This window comes from Symsagittifera roscoffensis, chromosome 2 (genome assembly GCF_963678635.1).
Source record: "Symsagittifera roscoffensis chromosome 2, txSymRosc1.1, whole genome shotgun sequence".
Classification (NCBI taxonomy): domain Eukaryota; kingdom Metazoa; phylum Xenacoelomorpha; order Acoela; family Convolutidae; genus Symsagittifera; species Symsagittifera roscoffensis.
In genome coordinates this window covers 16,163,896-16,176,514 of record NC_087063.1, presented here as the reverse complement: position 1 = coordinate 16,176,514, position 12,619 = coordinate 16,163,896, and the positions used below count along the sequence as shown (strand labels likewise).

At 33.0% G+C, this 12,619-nt stretch overlaps 1 protein-coding gene across 1 annotated transcript in view; it reads right to left on the bottom strand.

Annotated features, from left to right (window-relative positions):
* Positions 1 to 5,637: 5,637 nt before the first annotated feature.
* Positions 5,638 to 12,619, bottom strand: part of LOC134839713 (ubiquinone biosynthesis O-methyltransferase-like) — an 8,858-nt gene continuing 1,876 nt past the window's right edge. The window contains exons 2-3 of the mRNA XM_063855335.1: positions 12,192 to 12,416; positions 5,638 to 5,985 (exon numbers count right to left, since the gene is read on the bottom strand). Coding sequence (XP_063711405.1) covers positions 5,662 to 5,985; positions 12,192 to 12,416 — 549 coding nt within the window. The 3' untranslated portion in view covers positions 5,638 to 5,661. The remainder of the gene's footprint in view (positions 5,986 to 12,191; positions 12,417 to 12,619) is intronic.

The window sequence follows — 12,619 nt, the reverse complement described above, 5'->3', positions numbered from 1 at the left end:
AATACTCGAGCTTTAAAATACTTTTCATTTGCAAGAACTAAAGACAAACATCATTTGGATGCAGGTCATTTGGGGTGTAAAATTAGCCATCTATGAATAAAAACTTGAGCCGATAGCAAAATTGACAGACTGCAAAAAAGGCCAGGGAGTGAGCGCGGTACACACACCACGTCGTTGCTTGTCACCGATGACCGCCAGGCCTGTTTTTAAAATGCTCGTGTCTCGGTTCTGACAAGATCGCAGTAGTTATCAGCCCGATTGCATTATTGTCTCATGATTTCGTATTCGGCTGACTGCTTCAACATTGAAGTGATAAAATTGCTTGCTTTCTTTAAATAATCAATTCTGATTGGCTTTCCATCATTCGCTGATTCTATCAGCGTTATTAATACTTGATGTAAGTCATTCGGACGTAAGAGACTCCAAGCTCTTTTTTACGCTCTTTCAACTTTTGTTTTTCGGTAAATATTTGCGAAGCAACTAAAATTTCAAGAAAAGTGTTTTTTAAATTTCTTTCTCGTCATTTTCAAACGCAGAAAACACTTTTTCTATAACAAATGATTAGCCATAAATTGCACAAAGAAGCGAAGCAGATTAAATCATTAAAGAACCTAACTATCATCAAAAATTGAAGCAGATTCTGAACTTTAGAAAAATACCCTGATTACGAACAATTTTCAAAAGCATGTAATTCAAAATGCGAAAAAATTGAAACCAACACAATTTGAAATTAGAGAAAAAAACTCTCAACCCGAAAATTTCTCACGCAAAGATTTAATAATTGTTGTTGCAATTAAGGTCTTTAAAATGATCAAATGAAACAACATCAAAATGCAATCAAGTATAGCCGGTTGCTGCGCAAGCAGCATAGAATATTCGGACTGCATTCATAAAAAAACTACGGAGAAGGTTTTTTTCATTACAAAAATTTTTGTGCGCGGTGATCAGAAAACTATATGAAGCAAAAAAATGAATTACGCAAAAACGAACAACAACAACAACAATTGTCTCAAAAAATGAACAACAAACAAAAAAAATTTAACACAATTGTTAAAAAAAAACATATTTTTTCTGCACAATATATTTTTTTGAGAAATCATTTATTGCGCTAAACGGAGCTTCCAAAACTCGTTATTAATTCAAGTTTTTTCGGCATAAACTGCCTATTTTCTTATAACGCACTTTGCTCGGTTGCTTTACTTGCTCCAAATTACACCAAAACTCAAAAATATCAAACCGGTTTTCCTCAACACTGGGACAACTTTTACAAAAGTTTTGAATCTTGAATAACGACTGAAAAGGCTTTCTTATGATATATCACTCAGACATATTCAATGATAATTCGTGGTACTTGATTTTGCGCAGAAAAAAAACAACTTAAACCCGAATACAAAGTTTCTCTTTTTCGTCAATGGTCGGGACAAAAAAAGTTCCAAGAGTATCTATTAAATCATTTATTCAACCTCGGCGTTTGTGAAACCCAATCACCGGCGCCACTAGTAAAGGTCTTCAAAACATGGACTTCACATAAGCGCTGACTAGGCCGGACAATCGATTCAACTGTACTTCAAAGACAAAGATCAATATTGAAAAACTCAAATATCTGCAAATCACACTTGATATTCTGAAACTGTGGCACATTTTGTGATTTTAATTTAGTTCAAGAGACACTAAAAACCTAAATAACAACAAAAAAAGATTATTCCAAAAAGGTCAAACTTTCAGGCAGATTGTTTTTCACTGTAGAAAGTATAGTTTCCAATATGACAGATACTTAAACCTAGAGTTAATTGATATTTTCAAATGAATTATAACAACTAGAAGTAGCAAATGAGAATTAATGAAACTTAAGCCGAGAAAAAAGAAAACTGAGAGCAATGAAACCAATAACTCGAAGAAAACAACAAAATTTCAACCGTTTGTATATAAACCAAAAACAACTGAGAAATGCACAGTGCAAAATGCGACCAATAAACCGGGATAAAGAGGATGAAAATAAAAGAGAGCTTGTTCAGGCACTGAATCCATATATGACGTCACCTGCAGAAAACCGAAATCAGCGATTAAACTTTTTCACCGAAAGGTCTAGCACGCAGTTAAAATACACCGCGATTGTATAAATTATCAAACATTGATACAAACCACAAATTATCAATATAAAACGATGCTTGAAACCTTTCAAAACGACGCAATATTAGCGAGCAAAGCGAATATAGTATAAAATGAAAGGGATAAAAACGTTATTAGGCTAATTAACATTTTGAGTTGATAATTTTCTGAGAAACATTTAACAAAAGCTTCGCAAACAAAAGCGAGAACACAAAAAAGCGGCTCTATAAAGTGCAATAAAAATAGAAATAAGCCTCCAAATAGCAAACAATTCAGCTACGTCTGAAAATTGAACCTGCGACCTAAATATTAAGAGTCGCACGCCCTAACCACTCAGCCATGGAAGCTTAATGGTTAATAGCCCAATATTAGTCACAAACAAAGCAGAGAAAAGATGCTATGCAATTTGAAACGATACAGTGAAATTTACAAATAAAAGAACACTACTATTTGCGAGTTAGGCTAGAAAAAAAAGAAAGTTCGTAACAATACACTAAGCTGACGCTAGTGTAAACATTAACAAGAAACAGTTAGAGAAGTTGCAATAAATAAATGAAAAACATAGCAAAATAGTTCACTTTTTCAACAGATTCACATTTCAACTAAATATATCACGTTGAAGCTCTTTAATTTTCAAGAAAAATTCACAATAAGATTCGTTTTCATTAAACAGCAGATATAGATAAAACAGGCACAAAAGGTAAACGTTTATCACACTGAATTACTTGAAAACCACTTTCGCACCTAAAAATCGATCACGTTCTTTCCTTTTTCAATTGATGAGCGCATTTTTTTTTCTTTAACAAATGATTTTGAATTGAACCGAGAATTATATCAAAAATCAAACGTAAAAAAAAAAAATTGGCGTAATCAAATCTGATTAATTCCTTGAAAACAATATTACAACTTCTGAGTGTTTTCACGACGTTCACTGAAGTCCTGTGAACAAGGTTTTCAACGCGAGAAAATGTACCCGATGGAAAACGTTTGATAATCGCCAAGCTAAATACGAGTTATTAGTTAATCATGTCGTAAAAAGATTTAAAAAAACTCAATACTTCATAGAAATACAGAGAAACATAATTTCATTCACTCTTTGCTAAATTCGAGCATGAAAAGCACCCGTTTTTCTCGAAAAGAGTTTAACTTATTTTTGATTCCGAGCTACACACCAGGAGAACTCATATTGCTAAACGACGCAATATGAGGGAGTAAAGCGAATTTAGTATAAAATGAAATGGATAAAAACGTTATTAGGCTAATTAACATTTTGAGTTGATAATTTTCTGAGAAACATTTAACAAAAGCTTCGCAAACAAAAACGAGAACACAAAAAAGCGGCTCTATAAAGTGCAATAAAAAAAGAAATAAGCCTCCAAATAGCAAACAATTCAGCTACGTCTGAAAATCGAACCTGCGACCTAAATATTAAGAGTCGCACGCCCTAACCACTCAGCCATGGAAGCTTAATAGTTAATAGCCCAATATAAGTCACAAACAAAGCAGAGAAAAGATGCTATGCAATTTGCAACGATACAGTGAAATTTACAAATAAAAGAACACTACTATTTGCGAGTTAGGCTAGAAAAAAAAGAAAGTTTGTAACAATACACTAGCTGACGCTAGTGTAAACATTAACAAGAAACAGTTAGAGAAGTTGCAATAAATAAATGAAAAACATAGCAAAATAGTTCACTTTTTCAACAGCTTCACATTTCAACTAAATATATCACGTTGAAGCTCTTTAATTTTCAAGAAAAATTCACAATAAGATTCGTTTTCATTAAACAGCAGATATAGATAAACCAGGCACAAAAGGTAAATGTTTATCACACTGAATTACTTGAAAACCACTTTCGCACCTAAAAATCGATCACGTTCTTTCCTTTTTCAATTGATGAGCGCAAATTTTTTTTCTTTAACAAATGATTTTGAATTGAACCGAAAAATATATCAAAAATCAAACTGTAAAAAAAATAAAATTTGGCATAATCAAATCTGATTAATTCCTTGAAAACAATATTACAACTTCTGAGTGCTTTCACGACGTTCACTGAAGTCCTGTGAACAAGGTTTTCAACGCGAGAAAATGTACCCGATGGAAAACGTTTGATAATTGCCAAGCTAAATACGAGTTATTAGTTAATCATGTCGTAAAAAGATAAAAAACTCAATACTTCATAGAAATACAGAGATCCATAATTTCATTCACTCTTTGCTAAATTCGAGCATGAAAAGCACCCGTTTTTCTCGAAAAGAGTTTAACTTATTTTTGATTTCGAGCTACACACCAGGAGAACTTGAATTACACAAAATCAAGCAAATTGAGAAAAATTGAATCAAGCTCATCAAAATCTTGAAACAAAAAAATCAAATTGTTTTTAAAAACCCTATCACGCTATGTTAAATGGGAACACATACAATTCTCAACTAATAACGCGTTAAAAAAAAGTCCATTCAAAAAGGCACGATTATTGAGGCGGATTCCTTCGTCGCCTCCGCTACGCGTTAATTTCAAGTGAAAACCGGCTAATGGCCTGCATTCATTATCCCATAATGACAATTATTTTTCAAACCCCAATAATTTTGTATCAAAAGATGACAGGTCAAATATCTTATCGATTTCTCGCCCACGGCAACATTAACAATCAGAATAGAAAATAATAAATAACCTGTATTGAATTATTCAGCATCGTTTGTAATTGATCGCTAGATTATATGCATCGATAGTAAAAAAAATACCGAACACAGAAAATGAACAGAAAAAGGTGCGGCTTAGATTGATAGCAAAATGAATTTGGAATATAAATCATTCTTTCACAAAAATTAATTGAGATACTTAAAATGGCGGTGAAAAAACTTGCATGAGCCATGAAACTTTCCCACAAATTGGAATTATTAGGTTTTGCTATATTTGCTATTGTCTAACCATAGCCAACAGTTTTAAAAACATTTAGAATAAACAGAAAAAATGACTAACTGTTACCAACCATATTCAGCAAAAAACATCAATTTGAAGCTCTGCAAACCACAAGAATTTATTTTTTTTGACATTTTTTCAACAAACTAACCCAATTTGAGAAAATTAGGATAAAATAGCTATCATTCATACCTTTGGGAATCCCAAAAACACAAATCCATCTTTCTGCTGTTTGCATATTTGATATCGAAGAGCATACTAAATTCCTTTTACCAAAAAAATGAATTCAGCAAGAAAAAACAATCAATTAACGAAAACTGATTTAATCGACATATTTTCGTCCGCTGGGAAATCTTAAACTGAAATCCCGTTTTGAAACTAGAAGTTCATTTTCTTGAAATGAACCTATAACTACTTAAGTCAAACCAAAAAAACTAAGTCAACCCAAAATATGAATTTGAGCGTGAACAAACTTCAAGGTTGCTTCCTAAAAAAATCTGACCTAAATCAAAGAGAACTGATATGTTTCATTAACACTTCTGAAGCAATCGTTAAAAGACATCGTATAGCAGAATACTTTATTTTTATTTGAAATTTAGCATGTAGTTTTTACCTATTTTACAACCCGAAATTCATTCACAACCAGCTTCAGAAACGTCCGGTGGTTTGACGCCAACACATCCGTAGTTTATCAAGTCAATATAATCAGACCATTGCCAGGTGTTGCAAACTGGGTTGTAAATCAGTCCTCTGCTTTCCAGAACATCAAGTCCAGATGTTTTAAGCATTGCGTGCATTGATTCAGGAGTGACGCATTTGTCGTGTTCGTGGGTTCCAGCCGGAACTATTTTCAGGATATACTCGGCAGCGATTATTCCGAACAGGTATGAGAAAATGTTTTTGTTGAGAGTCGTGACAAACAGTTTGCCTTCGGGTTTCAGAAGCGATTGGCAAACCTAAACATGAAAACTATTCAGAACCAGAATGGAAGTACTTTAGATATAAATTGAGATTCAAGCTCATTATTCATGTCAGTAGAAAAAAGTCAGGATAATTTTTATTTCATCCAGATGAAAAACCAATTAAACGATAGTAAGTGGTAGTTGGTTGACAATACAATAAATTATAAAAAATTTCCTAGTTTAAACAAATTGAGTTTGCTATCATTGATTAAAACCAAAGGGAGGTTATCTATGCAACCCTATGTTCTGCCTCATTAACGGAGAAAATAACGCATACTATAAATTGAGTTTACTGAGGCGGATTAATTCATTGAGTCCGGTTCAAGAGGTTGAGTCGACCAAGTTGATTTTCCGAGCTTTCCCCAAACAGAAAAAAAAAACCAGTTTGTCAAAAAAGTTATTTCTGGTTGAGTTTAGACCCCCCCTCATTTAGGCGTTGAAAAGTGACGAGAAAATTCAAAATTCGTTCGGCACAATTGGTGAGTACTATGTCGCTAATATGTTGCTCGTCTGAAGCGTCATTTATTGTTTTTGATGGTGCTTTAAAAATTACAAGCTTGTTGTAATTATGTTCCAATTGATTTGCCAGTAATATGCTACAATTAGTCATACTTGATTTTTCGCTTGTTACCAAGATGATTCAGATGCGGTCATAGATGAACAAAGACTATCTAAATGAACACCTATGGTTCGAAAAAAAGCTTTATTTTAAATGACTAAAAAGAGAACCATGTCAACATTTAAACTCGAGATTACGTCAGACAAATGTTAGTCAACGTAGTATTTACGTAATACTGTCAGGCCTCTTTAAACATACCCATTTTTCACAGATTGACGACATGAAACGCAGTTAAAAAAAGGTAAGTAAAATTTCAAAAAATCATTTTGCAGTTTTACTACTACCTGCTAAACCTTCTCAAAAAAACTCAAAAATCAAACATTTTCTTAAAATGTCATTTTTTCTTCCGAAATTCATTCTTACATCAATTTTTTTGGCTTCGACAAATGCCAAACCAATCGGAAATAAAAACCTCAGCACAATGTGTTACTCAGGAGCAACTATTTCGTTGCTGGGAAGTGAGTCATACTATCGCAATGGCAAGTGATCAATTAATTTGATAAGTCAATTTCGAATAGTTTTTCTGAGAAACTCGAACACATGTGCAATTTGAAATATGAATTTTATCCCAAACAATACTAAAAATTTAGGGAAAAAGAAAAAACACCTCTGAAATTAAATATTTATCGTAAATACATTTTCAATAAACAATTAATTTCAGGGGTGTTTTAACTTTTTCCCTAAATTATTAGTTGTTCGGGATAAAACTTATAATTCAAAATGCAAATATGTTCGAGGTATCATGAAATCGGCTAGATAGGCACTGAAATTGGATTTAAACAGGAGATATTTCTAAACTCCTTCGAAAAACTTGAAGGTTTGGTTGACCTAGGTAAAGTAAAAAGAGTTGCTTAGGCACAATTAAAATGTCATAAAAAGTAAAAAAAAGGACACTTCAGTCTGCATCAGTCAAATTCCTGATGGGGCCGAGTGCTTACAGAATCTGCCCCTAAAAGTACGGTTAAAAGGCAATGATCTTCAAATTTTTTAATCTGATTGTTTCGACCACTGAAAGTGGTGAAAAATTTGTATCCGGGTGTTGTAATGTAATTAGTAATTATTTTTCTTTTTTTGTCGATGTAAAACCAAGTAACACAAATAAATGTCAGAATAGGTCGCGCAATATATCAGATTTAAGACGTGGCAGTCGTAAATCGAGCCCTATTAAAAAACCCGCAGTGTAGAGAAAAACCGGTTTAAATATTTTGCCTGTTGGTCTTATTTCAACCGAAAAAGAGAGCGAGCAGGCTTATTATACGGAAAATTTAAATTTAATCAACGAATAGTAGTTTTTGAAGCTTCTTTTAGCGCCTTCTTGACAACAAAAAAGTCCAACATCCTCAATAAATTTGAAAAAAAAAAACATTTTTAAACTTTTTTTTGTTCTTCTATTGACTTTTTGATGACAACCATTATGAAATATGCGTATTCTTCTCGTACAATCGAAGATTTTTTTTAGGCTTTCACTCAGATCCCATCATAGCCGAACGAACAAAAAACATCACAATTTGCAAAAAAAAGTTCTTTTATTTTGTCGTCGGAACTTTCTGTGCTACTTGCACAGCAACCGGCTCTCCTCGTCTTTTTTGCCTTCAGTTATCATATCATTTTTTTTCAGGACTTTACGACGAAGCATCGCGGATCCTAAACCAGTATGTGAACACTGAACTCAACAAAAACAACTCAGATACCAAATACAAGCCTTCAATTTGCTACAAACACGTATCCAATAACTGCGGTGAATTCAGTTGCACGAGTATTGCGAGCTGGGGCGACGGGTTCAGTACTACTTCCAACGCTTTCGTCATTCTTCCTACAACTGTCAACTCCATGTGCGAATCAACATGGAAACAATTCACAGTTTCGATATGTGGTAAAGAAACGACTGTTCATCTTCCAACTGGACTGAAGCACAGAGTTCTCTAATGGATAGCATTGTAAACATGCGAGACGACATGTGACCACGCAACTAATTAGTTTTGACCACGCAGTCCCAGAGGTCCTGTGCTGCTCCATGAGTTCGATGGGATGCTCATTTTTGGAAAAAAAAGTTCGAAGAAACTATGCCATATCACCAGGAAAAGTAAGCGCAGCTGTGACTCAGAAACAATGATAAAACGCTCACACACTGATTAACTTTAATGAAGTAAATTTTTATTGATAAAATGAATATAAGTTGTCAATAAAAGAAATATTTGTAATAAGAATACGTTTGAGAACACGAATTAAACACCCACGCTTATCATGCTTGTCGTGTACATTATTTGCTTCATATTTGACCACACTACGATGGTTCACTACAAACATACACAAATTCGCCCTTTGCATGTACAGGCAAAAAAAAACAGCAACAATCAATAATTATCAACAAGGATAGCCGGTTACTGTGCAAGTAGCACAATGTTCCGACCATAGCCCAAAAAACTCAAAAAGTTTTTTTTATTAGTGACGTTTTTTTTCTGTGTGATGTGATAAAAAGATCTGAATGAAAAATATAACTTGAGCATAGTCGACATTCATAGAAAAGTAGACCAATTCGAAACAGTTTTAGAAGAAATATATATATATATATATATATATATATATATATATATATATATATATATATATATAATATTTTAAATAAACACAGGCATTGATGGATTATCTTTCAACAAACAAAAATTTATGTCAATTGCGGGAATAGAACCCATTCCATTAATTTTGCTGGTGCTCTGCGTTCAGAATTTGGAAAAGAAAAACTTAAAAGCTCCAGGCCGAAGTGTACATTTAGTTTCTTTCATAACATACTATACAAAACAAAGAGACGACTGACAATTAATTCCTTGAAAACAATATTACAACTTCTGAGTGTTTTCACGACGTTCACTGAAGTCCTGTGAACAAGGTTTTCAACGCGAGAAAATGTACCCGATGGAAAACGTTTGATAATCGCCAAGCTAAATACGAGTTATTAGTTAATCATGTCGTAAAAAGATTAAAAAAAACTCAATACTTCATAGAAATACAGAGAAACATAATTTCATTCACTCTTTGCTAAATTCGAGCATGAAAAGCACCCGTTTTTCTCGAAAAGAGTTTAACTTATTTTTGATTCCGAGCTACACACCAGGAGAACTCATATTTCTAAACGACGCAATATGAGGGAGTAAAGCGAATATAGTATAAAATGAAATGGATAAAAACGTTATTAGGCTAATTAACATTTTGAGTTGATAATTTTCTGAGAAATATTTAACAAAAGCTTCGCAAACAAAAGCGAGAACACAAAAAAGCGGCTCTATAAAGTGCAATAAAAATAGAAATAAGCCTCCAAATAGCAAACAATTCAGCTACGTCTGAAAATCGAACCTGCGACCTAAATATTAAGAGTCGCACGCCCTAACCACTCAGCCATGGAAGCTTAATAGTTAATAGCCCAATATTAGTCACAAACAAAGCAGAGAAAAGATGCTATGCAATTTGCAACGATACAGTGAAATTTACAAATAAAAGAACACTACTATTTACGAGTTAGGCTAGAAAAAAAAGAAAGTTCGTAACAATACACTAAGCTGACGCTAGTGTAAACATTAACAAGAAACAGTTAGAGAAGTTGCAATAAATAAATGAAAAACATAGCAAAATAGTTCACTTTTTCAACAGATTCACATTTCAACTAAATATATCACGTTGAAGCTCTTTAATTTTCAAGAAAAATTCACAATAAGATTCGTTTTCATTAAACAGCAGATATAGATAAAACAGGCACAAAAGGTAAATGTTTATCACACTGAATTACTTGAAAACCACTTTCGCACCTAAAAATCGATCACGTTCTTTCCTTTTTCAAATGATGAGCGCAAATTTTTTTTCTTTAACAAATGATTTTGAATTGAACCGAAAAATATATCAAAAATCAAACTGTAAAAAAATAAAATTTGGCATAATCAAATCTGATTAATTCCTTGAAAACAATATTACAACTTCTGAGTGTTTTCACGACGTTCACTGAAGTCCTGTGAACAAGGTTTTCAACGCGAGAAAATGTACCCGATGGAAAACGTTTGATAATTGCCAAGCTAAATACGAGTTATTAGTTAATCATGTCGTAAAAAGATAAAAAACTCAATAATTCATAGAAATACAGAGATCCATAATTTCATTCACTCTTTGCTAAATTCGAGCATGAAAAGCACCCGTTTTTCTCGAAAAGATATTAACTTATTTTTGATTTCGAGCTACACACCAGGAGAACTTGAATTACACAAAATCAAGCAAATTGAGAAAAATTGAATCAAGCTCATCAAAATCTTGAATCAAAAAAAATCAAATTGTTTTTAAAAACCCTATCACGCTATGTTAACACATACAATTCTCAACTAATAACGCGTTAAAAAAAGTCCATTCAAAAAGGCACGATTATTGAGGCGGATTCCTTCGTCGCCTCCGCTACGCGTTAATTTCAAGTGAAAACCGGCTAATGGCCTGCATTCATTATCCCATAATGACAATTATTTTTCAAACCCCAATAATTTTGTATCAAAAGATGACAGGTCAAATATCTTATCGATTTCTCGCCCACGGCAACATTAACAATCAGAATAGAAAATAATAAATAACCTGTATTGAATTATTCAGCATCGTTTGTAATTGATCGCTAGATTATATGCATCGATAGTAAAAAAAATACCGAACACAGAAAATGAACAGAAAAAGGTGCGGCTTAGATTGATAGCAAAATGAATTTGGAATATAAATCATTCTTTCACAAAAATTAATTGAGATACTTAAAATGGCGGTGAAAAAACTTGCATGAGCCATGAAACTTTCCCACAAATTGGAATTATTAGGTTTTGCTATATTTGCTATTGTCTAACCATAGCCAACAGTTTTAAAAACATTTAGAATAAACAGAAAAAATGACTAACTGTTACCAACCATATTCAGCAAAAAACATCAATTTGAAGCTCTGCAAACCACAAGAATTTATTTTTTTTGACATTTTTTCAACAAACTAACCCAATTTGAGAAAATTAGGATAAAATAGCTATCATTCATACCTTTGGGAATCCCAAAAACACAAATCCATCTTTCTGCTGTTTGCATATTTGATATCGAAGAGCATACTAAATTCCTTTTACCAAAAAAATGAATTCAGCAAGAAAAAACAATCAATTAACGAAAACTGATTTAATCGACATATTTTCGTCCGCTGGGAAATCTTAAACTGAAATCCCGTTTTGAAACTAGAAGTTCATTTTCTTGAAATGAACCTATAACTACTTAAGTCAAACCAAAAAAACTAAGTCAAACCAAAATATGAATTTGAGCGTGAACAAACTTCAAGGTTGCTTCCTAAAAAAATCTGACCTAAATCAAAGAGAACTGATATGTTTCATTAACACTTCTGAAGCAATCGTTAAAAGACATCGTATAGCAGAATACTTTATTTTTATTTGAAATTTAGCAAGTAGTTTTTACCTATTTTACAACCCGAAATTCATTCACAACCAGCTTCAGAAACGTCCGCTGGTTTGACGCCAACACATCCGTAGTTTATCAAGTCAATATAATCAGACCATTGCCAGGTGTTGCAAACTGGGTTGTAAATCAGTCCTCTGCTTTCCAGAACATCAAGTCCAGATGTTTTAAGCATTGCGTGTATTGATTCAGGAGTGACGAATTTGTCGTGTTCGTGGGTTCCAGCCGGAACTATTTTCAGGATATACTCGGCAGCGATTATTCCGAACAGGTATGAGAAAATGTTTTTGTTGAGAGTCGTGACAAACAGTTTGCCTTCGGGTTTCAGAAGCGATTGGCAAACCTAAACATGAAAACTATTCAGAACCAGAATGGAAGTACTTTAGATATAAATTGAGATTTAAGCTCATTATTCATGTCAGTAGAAAAAAGTCAGGATAAATTTTATTTCATCCAGATGAAAAACCAATTAAACGATAGTAAGTGGTAGTTGGTTGACAATACAATAAATTATAAAAAATTTCCTAGTTTAAACAAATTGAGTTT